Raw genomic sequence first — 17,500 nt, forward strand, 5'->3', positions numbered from 1 at the left:
GTGTGTGTGTGTGTGTGTGTGTGTGTGTGTCGGTGCTCCTCTGCATGAATGTATTGTGTGTTGCACTAGTGAGCAGGTGGTCAAACACATCACCGGAGGTCTGCAGTCAGCAGCCACAACTGTGATTCTGTCAGCAGCTTTTCCCAGACAGACACACACGTATGCGCGCACACAGATCACACACATTGGAACAAACAATTCGGTAAAACACCTGCTGTTGCTCTACGTTCACCTCGTCGAGACATGAGTGAAAAAACTCAAACCTGTCAATTAATGCATTGGCCCACACACACGCACACACACACACACACACACACACACACACACACACACACACACACACACACACACACACACACACACACACACACACACACACACACTCACACACACGCAGCACACTCACAACTAACCCACACAAAACATACAAAACATACAACATACACAATACACACAACACATACAGCACAAACACAATACACACAAAACAAATACACACACAACACATACTCAACGCAAACACACAACATAAATACACAACGCACACAACACATACACAACACACACAACAAATACAAAGCACACACAATACACACAAATCACATACAACACACATATCTCACACACACAGACACACACAGACACACACACACACACACACACACACACACACACACACACACACACACACACACACACACACACACACACACACACACACACACACACACACACACACACACCACACTCAGACCTGGAGGGGAGGTCAATGATGGGCCTTTCACACCGCCGCAAAATCGGGGCCGGTTCCGGGCCAGTTCGGAGCTAGGGCCAGTGTTTTGGTTTCACACCGCCAAAGAACCGGCTCCGGCCTCTAAAAACCGGTTCAACTCCAGCCCCACTTTTGAGCTGGGCTAGAACTAGAACCGCTTTTACGCCGGGGGCAGGGGGCGGGGTTATCCGTACCTTCATAAACAGGAAGACCAACGAAGACCGGCATTTTTAAAACACCGAAGTAAACAATGGACGTGAATCCGTGTATGGTTCGTTCTTTGAATATTCAGATTTAAAACAGAGTCCTTTTTTATTTTTTCTGATTTTGTTTTAAATCGGAATATTCAAAGAACGAACCATACACGGATTGAATCGAAGACGAAATTGTTGTTGTTGTGTTTGAAACTGGCGCGAGGGTTCTTCTTCTTATTGTACAGTTCCGGCAGGGTGGGAGGGTTGCTGCGAAAGCGGAGACGTTTGCAGTGACGTCACGACGTTTGCAGTGACGTCACGACGTTGCTCACACCGGCTCCACGGCTGGCTCCGGCCGGTGTGAAACCAACGGGTTCTTAACTGGGATAAGGCTGGAACCTGTTTGGAACTGGCCCCTAGCACCAGCCCGGAACTGGCTCTTGGTTCTTTTTGGTGGGAAGGCCCATGTCAGACTAAGGCCCCGTCCACACGAAGCCGAAACCGTTCCGGTTTCGATCTATCCGGTTTCGGAGTATCTCCGTAAAGACGAAGTCAAGCGAAACCGGGTAGATCTGTAGAAACGCTGTAGTACACATGCCAGGCCCATAAGGGGCGCTGCTTCTGCTACAGAAATCCAGAAGAAAATTAAATAAGAGGAGGCAACCATGTGCATAAAGGCTGCCCCCCGAACCACTAACAACACAAACAAACAGTCAGTCAACAGTCTCAATAAATAATGGCTTAGCAACCCAACAAGGGACATGATCTGCTGCAGAACGATTACAAGCCTGTAGTCCGCCAACATCTTTTTTGTTGTGAGTTCTGTGACTCCGCGGGCTTAACAGTCATTGGCTAGAGGGTCGAGGGGTGGGGCGATGACGTCATGGTTTACGGTTTCAGTCGGTTTCAGGCGTCCACACAAATCCAAAACGAAACCGGGTAGATTTGAAACCACCTCCGAGGGTGGTTTCAGAAGTATACGGTTTCGGTCAGCGGATTCACCGGCTTCGTGTGGACGGAAGGCCGAACCGTACAAGACCTTTGCGGTTTCGCCATGAAATCGGCTTCGTGTGGACGGGGCCTAAGTGAAGTCAGGATCCCGTATCATACTGGAGAATTGACTGATCACTAGATTCAGGCTGGCTTTCTCAGTGTATATGTTTCTCGATATGAAGAGCATAATGACAGACGGTACATAGGGCAGTGTTGTTTGAGGTAGTAAAGTATTATCAGGGTGGGGAAAAGGGACCCAGGCAAATTAGTGTCATGGCTGTCAGCCAATGGAGCGAGAGATTAGCTGACATCAGCTGATGAGATGGACAGGAACCAAATCTGGGCTGATCATGCCAACATTTTACCTGATTGCCTTGGTCTCTCTCTCCCCCTCTCTCTCTCTCTCTCTCTCTCTCTCTCTCTCTCTCTCTCTCTCTCTCTCTTTCTCTCTCTGGGTTTGAGGATAAAGGAAGACCAATGCTGATGATATCACCCAGTCTCACGTTCGCTGTCTCCCTCGCTCCTCATACAATGGATGCCCTCTGCTCCTTTCATTTCCACTCTTCCTGCCCCCTCTCCCTCGGTTCCCCCCCGCCTGTTATGAACCGTCCGCTCAGTGTTCAGAGCCCCTGGTCGCGGTGAATCTCACTGCTGTTACGGCCCCCCTGCCTGCCTGGGAACAGACACAGCGTGTCGGTGGTCCTCCTCCAACTCAACCATCCACACATGGAGACAGGGGGGCCGTTACTGTGCATCAATGGCACTGTGACCAAGGAGGTGTCACACATGACAGATAACAATCAACTCTGACTGCAGCTCCTTCTGCCCTGTGCCTCACAGTGATGAGATGAGCAGAAGACTCTGAAGTAGTAACGCAGTCGAAAGTAAAGAGTGTGGCTCAATTTGAAAGTGCAGCGTCTGCATCTTGTCGAGTGTGGGGCGGACACACCTACACTGGAAGGACAATGGTTTGGTTTGATAGGATCCGCTTGATTGGAGCTGAATTCTACCTCTTGAAGCAAAAGGCCTTATTTTAGAACGCATCCTTAATAATTAGCAGCTTGGAAATGCACCAGGAAAAGCACAATAGGTTTTTCTTAACAAAGAACGAGTGAATAAAGGTTCTCCCCGTCTGAGTCCGTCCCCCTCTTTCCATTAGTTCTGATATAAATCAACCATGAAGTGGTAGTGTGTTCTACAGGCCCAACTAGAGGTCCACTGAAATAATATGATCAACACATACACTATATAGTATACGTAAGTACGTAGTACATGTAAGGGCCTGTTCAGTGGTGGATAATGAAATAATAACTGTTCATGTCTTGTGTTGGGACTCTTCAAAGCTGAGGTTTTAAGGCCAGAGTTCATCCACTAAGTTAGGCCTCACGCCCCTCCTCTACCCACTCTCTCCTCTCGTCTCTCCTTCCCCTCTCTCCTCTCCGCTCCCCTCTCTCTTCCTCTCCCCTCTCCTCCTCTTTCCTCTCTCCTCTTTCCTGTCTCTTCTCTCCTCTCCCATCTCCTTCACATCGCCACAGAGACAGGACTAGCGTACATCCAGGCACTCAACGAGGAAGGAGTCTGTGTTGTTATTACATCTGGTATTAAACTAATAGTAATGAATGGACCTGCTCTGGCTTCGCCCTGATGGAGACCTCAAGGACAATCTAAAGCACTGTGTGTGTGTGTGTGTGTGTGTGTATGTGTGTGTGTGTGTGTGTGTGTGTGTGTGTGTGTGTGTGTGTGTGTGTGTGTGTGTGTGTGTGTGTGTGTGTGTGTGTGTGTGTGTGTGTGTGTGTGTGGGAGAAAGATAGTGTTTAGAAGGCCTGCAGCTAGGGCTCTGGCATCTATCTTGTTCAATATCTTCATTGTCATCTTTTTTTTCTATCAACCTCTTTTTCCTTCGTTTATGCCTCGGCAGGAAACACAACAAAGCAGTACGTCAATGTGTGAGTGTGTTTGCGTGTCTGTGTGTGTGTGTGTGTGTGTGTGTGTGTGTGTGTGTGTGTGTGTGTGTGTGTGTGTGTGTGTCTGTGTGTGTGTGTGTCTGTGTGTGTGTGTGTGTGTGTTTGTGTGAGTGTGAGTGTGAGTGTGAGTGTGAGTGTGTGTGTGTGTGTGTGTGTGTGTGCGTGTGCGTGTGTGTGTGTGTGTGTTTGCATGCATGTGTGTGTGTCTGTTTGTGTGTGTGTGTGTGTGAGTGTGTGTGTGTGTGAGTGTGTGTGTATTTTGTGTCTCTATGAACGCGGCTGTGCGTTAGTCCACCCTTGTAGCTTCTTGTAGCTTCGGATTCTGACAGGGATAAATACAGACCACGACAGAGAAACCGAAGGAGAGGGAGGGAAAGGGAGTATTAATATATATATGGATACCTTAAAACTATTCCTGAGATAGATAGTCAGCTCCTACCTAATTTCTATCGTTGCGATGGCTATACATCTGCTTAATGACTGCTGAATCTGCAAGGGGGGTTAAATGAAAGGTGGCCGAGAGCATACAGTAGCCTGTTCAGTACGTTTGACCCTACCTTTGATTAACTCCTCATCACAGGTCCCCAGTCTGTCGGGCTTGTAAGAGAAAAGAGAGAGTCTCGGGAGATATACCGCATAGTCAATAATGATATTCAACATTTCCGAGTGTACTAAAGTCTGACCTTTGTGACTAGTGTACGTTTTATGAAGAAAGTGTGAGATGTCTTCACTTTAGTGCTGTGGTCCGCTAGCTTGAGCTAGACGTTTAGCTGATCATGATGCGTGTTGGTGCACATCCCATGACCTTTGTTAACGCTATGGAACCACACAGGACAGTGTGCACACGCTCATGCTCGTTAGCCTAGAGTCATACAGGAATAGATCTGCTCTCTATGGCCTGAATATTTTCCCCGGCTGAAACATTGAAAACCTTAAAAACGTTTTTTTAAACTGTGAGGTCAGCGTCCGGTCAGAAGACCCCCGAGTCCCCTTACGGGTCGGTACGGTCGCTCACGGTAACCGCCGAAGGCGTCTGACTCCCTGGAGAGGGAACGGCGTGGCTGGTTCACTCGCTGCTTGGTGAGGACGTGTCTACAGTCGGTGGAACGGCCTTGCCAGAGTCATCATTACTGGGGTTCATTAACCTGTGAATAACTGATCCGTCGTTGAAGACCAACAAGACCCCACTAATGTACGGTGTGTGTTGTTCATCAATGGCTCCTTAAAAGTCCTCAGGGTCCTCTTTCTACCTTCAAGTTAATGAGTGTACCGTGGACAACAGTCAGTGACTTAGCTGCTCACACGAGCAAGGGCACCAGAAACCAGTCCAGGGAGAGCTCAGGCTGCACGCAGGAAGATAACTGAAGACGAGCAGCAGGTGTACAGCAGGTGTGGTTAGAGGAGACACAGGGGGAGTGAACCCCCAGAACACTCTTTAGGTAAGAGGAGACACGCCTCACCCCTATGCACACTCTTAAGGTTAGAGGAGACACAGGGGGAGTGAAGCCTCACCCCTATGCACACTCTTTAGGTTATCCTTGCCTAACATTCAACTCTTAGTTTATTCACTCTTGTAACACTTCACTCCCTGTAGCTTTGGGGCCCGCCAACACACACCAGCTCCATTCAGACATCAGTAAATGATGTCAGCGTAAGTATTTCACTATTGTTGCACAGTTTTAATGTTATTTAAATAAACATTGATATTCAAACCAATATTTAAATGTTTCATTCTTTGATAAAGGAGCTGCTCACATAGCAATGTAACTTTTATTTTTGATTCATTTCTTCAATAATCCAGCTTGGTGATGCGGCTAACTCAGGTGAAGAAATCCTCCAGACGTTTGACAGTGAGAGAGATTTGCCAATATGCAAGTGTCAGCTTGTGGAGCCATCACAGTGGGTCCAGATTTCAGGCGGTGAAGTAATCTAAATTTAAGGAAGGTCCCTCTCCCGGGGGGGGGGGGGGGGGGGGGGGGGAGGGGTGCTCTGTTCCTCCCTGACAAGCTGACAGAAGTGGCTGTTATCAGCCTGGCCAGGAAGGAATCAGCCTGTGTATGAGATGATGGTGAGAGTTGTGTGAGCGGATTGCCGCAGTATGACGGGGACTCACTGGTGACTGATGGTGTCTGAAACACCGCTGTGTTCTGTTTATTTATGATGTACTCATTTATTCATCAAATAGAACCACTCATGGATGATGTATTAATAGTTGTCTCTAGGAAACGATGGTTTGGAAACACATCTAGTGGCGAATGAACTGAGCTATTGCTTTTTATGTTTCTTCTATTTTTATCTTTGTTTCTTGGCTCCAATAGATGAATTATATAGACGGCAGGGCCAAACAAACCTCTCACTCTCGCTCCCTCTCGATCTCTCCCTCCTTCTCCCTCTCTCTCTCTCTCTCTCTCTCTCTCTCTCTCTCTCTCTCTCTCTCTCTCTCTCTCTCTCTCTCTCTCCCCTACTCTCTCTCTCTCTCTCTCTCTGGGTGCTGGGCGGTCAACTCGTTTAGAGGCCAAAGGTTCGTTTAGTGTCAGACCTCCTCTCCACTATGGAACAGCACACTGCCCTTTACACTAAGACACACTTAACCTCTTTAACTGTCTGCTATTATCAGGTTCACAGAACAGGATAGGACTGGAGAGTGGGCTGAGAGTTGTGGGTTGACCCTTCAGATCAGGGAAATCTCACAGTGCTCTGTGGCCCCTGGGGGCCCTCACAGTGCTCTGTGGCCCCTGGGGGCCCTCACAGTGCTCTGTGGCCCCTGTGGGCCCTCACAGTGCTCTGTGGCCCCTGTGGGCCCTCACAGTGCTCTGTGTCCCCTGGGGGCCCTCACAGTGCTCTGTGGCCCCTGGGGTTCCTCACAGTGCTCTGTGGCCCCTGTCACCGCTGTCGTTCTGTGTTAATACGTTCCACTTTGGTAAAATGACTCAGTTGGGGAAAATCCCCCCTGTCTGAATAAAGTTGTCCTCGTGAACAGAACCAGCAGCAGCATGATATTCAAGCCAAGTGATTATATTGGTAAAGCTCCTGATCCCAATTAGAGTCTCAAAGTGTTTCCCAGTCCACATGACAGGACCCTGAACCCCTGTCCCTCTAAAGCAGGGATGCCAGGGTGAAATTGGTCAGGGGGCCAGATTTTTTTGAAGTGAGATCTCAGGGGGCCGGATTACACTATCGCAGGGGCGCCGCTAGGGATTTTGGGCCCCATGAAAAGAATCTTTACAGGGCCTTCTGTATTATAATTTCATCATCATTAGGGGCCTCTCTGGGCCCCCCTCCATCATGGGCCCCTAGAATCCGTCTCCTTTACCCCCCCTTTTCGGCGCCCCTGCACTATCGGACTGAAAAGGCCTGAAAAAGCCAAAGACTGACTCAACACATGGATAGGTAGGCTATTTTAAATTATGCTTGAAGGCCTACCGATCGAAAATAAATTGCATTGGCCCCAAAATAGCCTCACAATGAGGCCTACAATTACATAGCCTAAAGCAGGCCTATGTAATAGTAGCCTACATTTATAAATGATAAATAACACAAGTGTAAACTGTTAATAAATTGTATTTTATTTATTGAAGGCTTGCATAGGTGAACTAGGCGATCGCCTAGGGCGGCAAATGCGTTGGGGGCGGCAAAAGTGTTGGGGGCGCCCCCTGGTGGCGGCCTTAATAAATTAATCAATTTTAATGAAACAAGCGTGTTTTCTAAACACGTTTCGAAATGGAATGGAGAATGGGGGATGAAAAGTTATTGAATCGTAACAGACCAGCAGCAGTAACATACCAACTGACGGATTCCCAAAAAAAAAAAAGTATTTAAATTTTTTTTATTTTTATAAAAATTAAAAAAATACATATATTCTCCCCTCATCACCCGCGGGCCGGATGTGACATACAGTCGGGCCGGATACGGCCCGCGGGCCGTCACCCTGGCATCCCTGCTCTAAAGGACAAGGAACAGGTCTAGAGGAAGGACCCATAAAGAGAGATCCCTCCTTCCAGGGACGTTGAGGAGATCGTTCGTTTGTCTCATCGAGGTTGGGTTAAGATTTTACAGAGAGACTACAGTAGAGACCACACCAAACAACCGGCTGCCGGTTGTTTGGTGTGAGCAGGGCGTTACCGACGGCTTCCCCATGAACGGCGAACGGTTGTAGTTAATAATACATTGATGATGTATTAATAATGTATTAATAATGTTTTAACCGCCTGCTGTCAGGGGACTTTCCATCCTCACGCTGTGTTGATGGGTGAGTTTCCCTCCCTCATGCTGTGTTGATGGGTGAGTTTCCCTCCTCATGCTGTGTTGATGGGTGAGTTTCCCTCCTCATGCTGTGTTGATGGGGGAGTTTTCCTCATGCTGGGTTTATGGGGGAGTTTCCCTCCCCATGCTGTGTTGATGGGTGAGTTTCCCTCCCTCATGCTGTGTTGATGGGTGAGTTTCCCTCCCTCATGCTGTGTTGATGGGTGAGTTTCCCTCCCCATGCTGTGTTGATGGGTGAGTTTCCCTCATGCTGTGTTGATGGGGGAGCTTCCCTCCCTCATGCTGTGTGGATGGGGGAGTTTCCCTCCCCATGCTGTGTTGTGTTTATGGGTGACTCAAGGTTGATAGCGTGGTCCGAAGTGAAAGATAACACTGAACCTCCTCAATAGCCCAGTGCATGGTCCAATATAGAAAGTGACACTCAGCCTCCTTTATGGGCGAGCCCCTGTGAGGTTCTGTTGAGAGGGCTGGTCTGTAGTCTACGTCATGAACCACTGAGCCATCAGGGGCGTGGGGGCCACACGCCTCAACCCTAATGTCATAGAGCAACAGTTGGCTGGATGCAATGAATATGTGGATAGATGGACTTATCCTGCTGTCAGATATACTTACCTAGCCTCACAAACACGCCTACAATTCACAGATACACACACACAAACATGCGCACACAAACACACACAGACACAAACGCACGCACGCACGCACGCACGCACGCACGCACGCACGCACGCACGCACGCACGCACACACGCACACACACACACACACACACACACACAGATACACAGATACATCAACATAAGCATACAGATAACAACAGGGACAGATAGAATTGCGGCCGGGGGATTAGAGGAGCATGTGAGGCCTGGCCGGCACAGAGCTTAATTAGTGAGGACATCCTGGAGCTAATCAGCTTGATGTCTCCCTAACTAGAAGTGTAGTTTAGTCCAAAGCCGTGACCTCTCACCTCTCAACATCTCTTTCACTTCTACTCTTCCTCACTGTCACTGTTGTTATTACAGGCCTTCCCTCCTCCCTCCTTACTCCTTCTCTCTCCTTACTCCTACTCTCTCCATACGCCTCCTCCCTCCTTGTTTCTCCTATATACTTACTCCTCCTCTCTCCTTACTCCTCTCCCCTTTCTCCTCTCGCCTTACTCCTCCTCTCCCCCTACTCCTTGCTCCTCTCTCCTTGCTCCTCTTTCCTTACTCCTCCTTCCCCCTTACTCCTCCTCCCTCTTTACTCCTCCCTCCTTATTCCCCTTCTCTCCTTACTCCTCCTCTCTCCTTACTCCTCCTCTCTCCTTACTCCTCCTCTCTCCTTACCCCTCCTCTCTCCCTACTCCTCCTCTCTTCTTACTCCTCTCCCCTTTCTCCTCTCGCCTTACTCCTCCTCTCCCCCTACTCCTTACTACTCTCTCCTTACTCTCTCCCCAGTCTACCTTTCTTGGACCATACTGAAGGGCTAGTAATCCCCCGTTTCAGCAGAGAACCTCCGCCCAGGAGTTAAATTCACTCAAACAGTTTGGTGGTTCAGGTTTTAGAAAACCGCAGCCTTTGGGTTCTAAAGGAGCGAGGGGTAAAGTGAGTAAAACCTCACCTCATTCATTTATTCATTTTAGTCAAAGGGAATTACTCACGCTTATATTGATTTGATTTCTTAATTATTCATTTGATTATTTATTGATGCTTCTTCAGATGACCCAAAAATAAAAAGGAATGCAAAAAATAAAATCTTTGTTGATCTCTCTCTCTCTCTCTCTCTCTCTCTCTCTCTCTCTCTCTCTCTCTCTCTCTCTCTCTCTCTCTCTCTCTCTCTCTCTCTCTCTCTCTCTCTCTCTCTCTCTCTCTCTCTCTCTCTCTCTCTCTCTCTCTCTCTCTCTCTCTCTACCCCCCCCCCCCCCCAGTGTGTGGCTGTGACCTGGTGCGGGCGGGGTTCTTCCACCATGGGGGGGAGTACGTGTGCACCCAGGACTACCAGCGTCTGTACGGGACGCAGTGTGACCGCTGTGGGCAGTACATCAGCGGGGAGGTGGTCTCCGCGCTGGGACGCACCTACCACCCCCACTGCTTCGTCTGCAGCCTCTGCAGGTAGGCCCACGTGTGTGTGTGTGTGTGTGTGTTGGTACGGTGTAAATATATGCATCAGTTCACTTTGCAATAATTTTATCGGTGTGTGTGTGTGCGCGTGTGTGGGCATGCTGCTTGTGCGTGTGTGTGTGTACGCGCATGTGTGTGTGTGTGTGTGTGTGTGTCTGTGTGTGTGCGCGTGCAGGAGCCCATTCCCTATTGGAGACAGAGTGACCTTCTGTGGAAAGAAGTGTGTGTGTCAGCAGTGTTCCCAGGGCCTGAACCGCGACAGGCCCGTCAAGGTCCAGGGACCGAGCTGTGAGTAGCCCACACACACACGCAGCTTTGAGCCAGCAGGGGCGTTGCTTCAGGTGTGTTGTTAACCTGGATCTTTAAGATCCATCTGTCAGAGGTCATGTGACCAGAAGAGATCGATGAGCAGAGATGGATGGAGCATTAGAGGTTGGAAATGCCATTCCGGTCGTTATACTCCTTTAATACCTTCCATCGGTCGAGCTAACTTTTAACTCCAATTCACTCTCATCTGCCAGATTTTATTCCTCCCATTAACTTTCCTCTTCATGTCTTGTTCCAAACCACCTCCTCTCCTCTCCTCCCCTCCTCTCTCCTCTCCTCTCCTCTCCTCTCTCCACTCTTCTATCTCCTCTCCTCTAATCCTCCTCTCCTCTCTCCTCTCTCCTGTCCCCTTATCCTCCTCTCCTCTCCTTCTCTCCCCTCCTTAACCCTTCTCTCCTCTCATCCTCTCCACTCTCCTCTCTCCTCTCTCCTCTCCTCTTCTCCTCTCTCCTCGCCTCCTCTCCACTCTCTCCTCTCCTCTCCTCCTCTCCTCTCTACTCGTCTCCCCTCCACTCTCCTCTCCTTCTCTCCTCTCTCCTCTCTCCTCTCCTCTCTCCTTTCCTCTCTCCACTTTCCTCTCTCCTTTCCTCTCTCCACTCTCCTCTCTCCTCTCCTCCCCTCTCCTCCCCTCTCCTTCTCAGACTGCTCAGGTTGCGGAGAGGAGATCAAACAGGGCCAGTCTCTCTTGGCTCTGGAGAGACAGTGGCATGTCAGCTGTTTTAAATGCCACACATGCGGGTGTACCCTCACTGGGGAATACATCAGCAAGTACGTGCTTTCCCATCAAGGCGTGTTACCGAAACCCTCTGTTGAATCTAGGATCTTTATAATTGGATTGTGATTTATGTGTAAGAGTACGATTGTGTGTGTGTGTGTGTGTGTGTGTGTGTGTGTGTGTGTGTGTGTGTGTGTGTGTGTGTGTGTGTGTGTGTGTGTGTGTTTGTGTGTGTTTGTGTGTGGTTGTGTGTGTGTGCGTGCGTGCGTGTTTGATGCTGGAGTGCACTCCCTTGTCGACAGTAAATTAAGTGTGCTGTTCTTTCATTTGGTCTTCCTTTAACAGCATTAGGTTAATATATGCTAACCATTCCTGATCCACGAGCCTTTGCTGATGCACTTTAGAAATGAAACTCTCCTCTGATGCCAGAACAACCATTCCTGGGCAAATAATTGACGTGATGGTCTAAATCAAATGACTCATCTAATTTTCATTTCCAAATACAATTCCATAATTTAATCCATACATTTGTTGTAATGGATCTCACAGTCTACAAAGCCTTAGTGGATTTCTGCTTGTGATTTCTGACCGGCGCTCCTCTGTTTCAGGGACGGCGTGCCGTACTGTGAATCAGATTACCACAACCAGTTCGGCATCCGCTGTGACTGCTGCCAGGGCTTCATCAGTGGGAGGGTGCTGGAGGTGAGGCTCATCCAGGCTCCGCTGTGTGGGGGGAAGCGTCAAACATGGTCCTGTTTGTGTCAGAATAGCTGAACACAGCTAAAGCATCTTAATTGTTCTACTGCGATCCCCTCTTCCTCGATCTTCTCTTTTTATTGCTTAATCTGCTGAATCTCCTTCTTCTCTCCTCCCCCTCCTTTGCTCTGTTCTCCTCTCCATTGTTTCCCCTTTTATCACCTTTGTTTCTACTCCTCTCCTCTCCTCTCTATGCTCTACTCCTCCTCTCTCCCCTCCACCTCTCCTCACCTCCTCTCTCCTCTCCTTCCTCTCCCCTCCTCCTCTCCTCTCATCTCCTTCCCCTCCTCTCCTCTCCTCTCCTCTCCTTTCCTCTCCTCTCCTTCCTCTCCTCTCCTCTCATCTCCTCCCCTCACCTCCTCGCCTCTCCTTCCTCTCCTCTCCTCCCCTCTCCTCTCCTCTCCTCTTTTCTCGTCTCCCCTCCTCTCCTCCCTTCTCCTCTCTCTGCCAGGCGGGGGGTAAACATTATCATCCGAGTTGCGCCAGGTGTGCCCGCTGTCACATGACATTCCTGGAAGGAGAGGAGATGTACCTTACAGGTGAGGAAGGGTGGATCCTTCGACAACGCACACTAGACTGTGTGTGTGTGTCCGTGGGTGTGTGTTTGTGTGTGTGTTTGTTTGTTTAGGCCTTTGTGTGTGTGTGTTTCCGTGTGAATGTGTGTGTGTGTGTGTATGTGTGTGTGAGTCCGTGTTTGAATGTTTGTGTGTTTCTGTGTGTGTTTGTGTGTGTGTATGTGTGTGTGTGTACTTGTCTGGGTGTGTGTGTGTGTACTTGTGTGTGTCTGTGTGTGTGTGTCTTTGTGTGTTTGTGAATGTGTGTGTTTGTTAATGTGTGTGCATGTGCGTGCATTGTTCATTGTGCCCTAGTGGCTGTGTTTAGTGTCTAGGTGTGTGCGTGTGTATCAGGTTAGCGAGACAGAGAGGAGGGCGCTCCCTGACAAATAGGTTCTGGTAACAAAGTGCAGTAATATAGTTCATTGATCGCACATATAGCACAGCACAACACTAAACCTGATGGGACAACCACACTCACACAAACACAAAGCGTGCACACACACACACACACACACACACACACACACACACACACACACACACACACCACACACACAAGTCAATACCCCCCCCCCCCCCCCCCCCTCGGATCAATCCCCCCCAGTCTGCCCTAACTGCCCCAGGCCCCTGAGCAACGCCGGGAATTATCGGAGGCTGCTTGGATTGTGTGTGTGTGTGTGTGTGTGTGTGTGTGTGTGTGGGTGAATGTGCAGGACTGCATTGGGTTATAGAGTATATACAAATAAATGTCATGTTTAAGTGTGTATTAAAATAATGGACTATACTCCATATCCACCTTCAGTAAAAAGCCTTCCAAACACGGAAGATGTTCGGAGCGTTCGTGAGGCTCCACGTCTTCATGGGTGTGGGGAAGGTCAATCATTGCATCTATAGTGTGTGCGCTCCGGAGGCGGAGCCTGGAGAAGCAGCCTGAAGCTCCTGTAGAACGGAGAGTCCTGAGAACCACCAGCCACCAAGGAGCTCCGTGCAGAAGCTATGGCTCATTCACATGCAGAAGCTCCCCTCCTCAGCCCACCACTAAAGACCTGCATCTCCATATTCTACCTGCTGTTTGTGTGTTTGTGTCTGTGTGTGTGTGTGTGTGTGTGTGTGTGTGTGTGTGGGTGTGTGTGTGTGTGTGTTGGTGTTCGGAGGGGGGCGGGGGTGGGTTAGGAGGCATGGGCTCATGTCTTTATGTTGCTCTTTGTTTTTATTGTGTGTGTACATGATGTGTTTTGTGTGTGTGTATTTGTGATTGGGTGTTTGTGCACGTACGTGTGTGTGTGTGTCTGTGTGTGTGCTCGAACGTGTAGTGGTGTGTGTGTGTGTGTGTGTGCATTCAGCTCCAAGGTTACATTCACTCCTTCTGATGGGTTTAGACATGTAGGAGTGACCAATCACCCTCTTGAGATGCACTCAATTACACACACACACACACACACACACACACACACGGTCATACACACACACGCACACACACACACACACACACACACACACGCTCATACACACACACACACACACACACACACACACACACACACACACGTTTGCAATCAATCCTTTAACACATGTTTAGAATGGACAAGTGGCGTGTATGTCTATTTGTGTGTGCGCACGTGTGTGTATGTGTGTATATTCTGAGTGGGTTGAGTGAGGAGGGTTTACTTTAACGACCAAATGTGCATCTTTGCCCATTTTTGTGTCTTTACCTAGAGGGACAGAATGACTGTCCCACCATATATTGCATTTATACACTTATGTCCTTGCAGTCCAATACAAACCTTTAACCAGACACATACACCGTATGTGTCTGCAGGAACACTGCAGTGCTCCTGCAGTCTTCTTTCGGGTTGACAGATGACAGAGAACCATAAAGGTCCTCATCTAACCTCTAATAAATGGCAACCCCCGAATAAATGGCGTCCAAAACCCGCCATCTCCAGACCAAAAGATGATAGGAGCGAGGTTCTGTGAAACCTGATCTCTCCCAGCCGCAGGCCAGTGACGGCGGGTCTATAGGTCTGGATGTCTGGGTCAGCCCCCGGGTCGAGGGCGTAACCAATGCCCAGGGGGACAGTGTCCATGACGGCCCTGGAGAGACGGTCCACAAGACCCTGTTCCTTCCTGCAATATGCTGGATGTCTGAACTCTGAGATGAAGGCCAGGTGTCGCTGCTGGCATGGCTCGGAGGCATTAGAGAAAGCCCCGGGTTAAGGCTCGGACCAAAGCCTTGTGACGCCCTGAAAGGCCTTCCAGCAGGATCTGTCCATGGCGGATGGCGGGGTAGAGTCCAAGCAGCTCGTAGTCAAAGCTGCTGTATTAGCCGTCAAACCTGCCCAGATGCTCATGGGCGACCATCGGCGTAATCCGCAGCGTCGGGTCTAAGAGCGATCGGCTCATCTGGATCCGGTTGCACCAGCATTCATGCGTTGGCTATTGCTGTCTTGGTGCCACTGGAAGCCCTGGCCATGTCCGCGGACCAGTCGATGCTGAGCTTGAAGGCTTAACCTTTTAGCGCCTCATGCAGGGGCCATGGCGTTGATGAGCTGCCGTTGTTGAGGCGGCAGTAGTCCCTGACTTGGATCGAGCTGCATCATTACGTGTCAACCCGTAAACCCTCAGAATCATAACAACCGGAGGGCAGCTCCTACCCAGTCCTTTGGCCGGGACGGGCAAATGATTTGAGGGTCCCGGTTCGGATGCTACGAGGTGGTATAAATGATGTGGTCTTGTCTGTGTGTTCATCAGATCTCAACATTGAAACTGTTTAGACATGAAACTGTCTTGCCGACAATATTTCTAGCCTCAGCTCATTTGGATTACTCATTAATATTGTATATTATTTTGATGTGCGTCAGCCAGGCTATAGGGACCATAAAACCAATATTATAGAAATATATTATAATAAAATCTGTGCCTACAGTCATTTAGCAGTAGAGACTTTCCCTCAAAGTGTCTGAAGCCGAAAGACCAGAACATGAATTTTCGTCGTATTCGTGGCATAACCCAGAATAAATGGAATACGTTGGTTTAATGGAGCGGGAAAGTAGCAGGATGCTGTTTTCGCTCGCCCCAAACACGATTGAAGTCTATTTTGGACATGAAATTTCGGAAAAACACGATCAATATTGGAGCAGCTGTAAAAACTTCAAGATGCTAGCACGTAAAATAAATCAAAGAGGTGGAGGGCCCAATAGAGCAGGGTGTAGGAGATGGGTGGATTTATTGAGGCAACAAAGTAAATATTCTGGAATCATAAAAAAAGGAAACTCTCTGCATAATTTAAATTTCCTCAGACACATTTTCGACCCTTCTGATATTAAGTTTGTCTCTAAGATATACTGAGCTTTTGCCTAACGCGGGCTGTCCTCTCTCTCTCTCTCTCTCTCTCTCTCGCTCTCGCTCTCGCTCTCTCTCTCTCTCTCTCTCCCTCCCTCCCCCCTCCCTCCCTCTCCCACGTTGGAGAGCAGGATGGAGTCAGGCTGTATGTGTGCCAACCTGGAGCTGTGTGGTGTGGGCGGGACAGCAGCCCACTGAATCACCCCACTGCTTCCTGACTACGCTATTGATTGTGTGTGTGTTTGTGTGTTTGCTTGTGTGTGTGTGTGTGTGTGTTTGTGTGTGCATATTTATGTGTGTGTGTGTGTGCATATTTATGTGTCTGTGTGTGTGTGCGTGTGTCAGATTTATGTGTGTACTCAGGCCTGTGTATTGGAGCAATGATCGGCCATCAGCCCATTCTAAGGGCCTCGAATCGGCCCTGGGGCCCAGATATTACCCTACATCACCTACACTACATTACTGTCTGTCGGTGTGTGTTTGTGTTTGTGTGTGTGTGTGTGTGTGTGTGTGTGTGTGTGTGTGTGTGTGTGTGTGTGTGTGTTAGTGTGTGTATGTGCCTTCGTTTTGGACTCCTGCATATAACATTTTTGGTTTACTGCTTTAAAATATTGAATTGCTTTCCTCCTCTCTCTTAATGCGTCTCTCTCTCTGTTCTCTCCGACTCTCTCTTCTTCTCTTTTAATGATGCAGACTTTTTCACAGACTCTGCCTCTTCTTCCTTCCTCTCCTCTTTCAATCTCTTCCTGACACACTGTCTCTCCTCTCCCCTCACCCCCATTACTTGCCAGTCTCCAGTCTCCCTCTCGCTCTCTCTCTCTCTCTCTCTCTCTCTCTCTCTCTCTCTCTCTCTCTCTCTCTCTCTCTCTCTCTCTCTCTATCTCTGTCTCTTGATCCCGCTTTCTCTCCAGTCTCCCTCTTTCTGTCTCTCTGTCTCTCTGTCTCTCTGTCTAACTGTCTCTCTGTTTCTCTATCTCTCTCTCTATCTCTCGCTATCTCTCCAGTCTCCCTCTCTCGCTCTGTCTTTCTTCTATATATCTCTGTCTCTCTTCTCTGTCTCTCTATCTCTATCTCTCTGTCTCTCTTCTCTATCTCACTGTCTCTCTTCTCTGTCTCTCTCTCTCTCTCTCTCTCTCTCTCTCTCTCTCTCTCTCTCTCTCTCTCTCTCTCTCTCTCTCTCTCTCTCTCTCTCTCTCTCTCCCTCTTGCTTTCTCTCCAGACCCCCGCTCTCTCTCTATATTCTCTCCCGTGACTTTCATATCCTGCCTTTCAAGACAGAGTCCTCTTGTACCAATATATGTTTCTGTCTTCTGTGTGTGTGTTGTGTATAATACACTGTGTGTGCATACGATGTGAAGGCCGATCTCTTATTGATTGGTGAAGGTGTTTCTGTTGTGTGTGTATGTGCTTATGTGTTCAAACTGTAAATTAAATTGTGAACATGTTCTTCTTGTGTTAAGATTCGATCACAAAAACCTTTGCTGCCCACGCTCATTCTGTGTGGGTGTGCGTGTGTGTC

At 48.9% G+C, this 17,500-nt stretch overlaps 1 protein-coding gene across 5 annotated transcripts in view; it reads left to right on the forward strand.

The window, feature by feature from the left end:
- LOC115547871 (actin-binding LIM protein 3) overlaps positions 1-17,500 on the forward strand; it is a 40,046-nt gene that overhangs the window by 5,290 nt on the left and 17,256 nt on the right. For all 5 annotated transcript variants that reach the window (XM_030362365.1, XM_030362364.1, XM_030362366.1 and 2 more), the window contains exons 3-7: positions 10,092-10,275; positions 10,460-10,572; positions 11,253-11,379; positions 11,935-12,028; positions 12,534-12,621. In XM_030362365.1, the coding sequence (XP_030218225.1) occupies positions 10,092-10,275; positions 10,460-10,572; positions 11,253-11,379; positions 11,935-12,028; positions 12,534-12,621 (606 nt within the window). The remainder of the gene's footprint in view (positions 1-10,091; positions 10,276-10,459; positions 10,573-11,252; positions 11,380-11,934; positions 12,029-12,533; positions 12,622-17,500) is intronic.

The sequence above is a fragment of the Gadus morhua genome, chromosome 7, assembly GCF_902167405.1.
Source record: "Gadus morhua chromosome 7, gadMor3.0, whole genome shotgun sequence".
Classification (NCBI taxonomy): Eukaryota; Metazoa; Chordata; class Actinopteri; order Gadiformes; family Gadidae; genus Gadus; species Gadus morhua.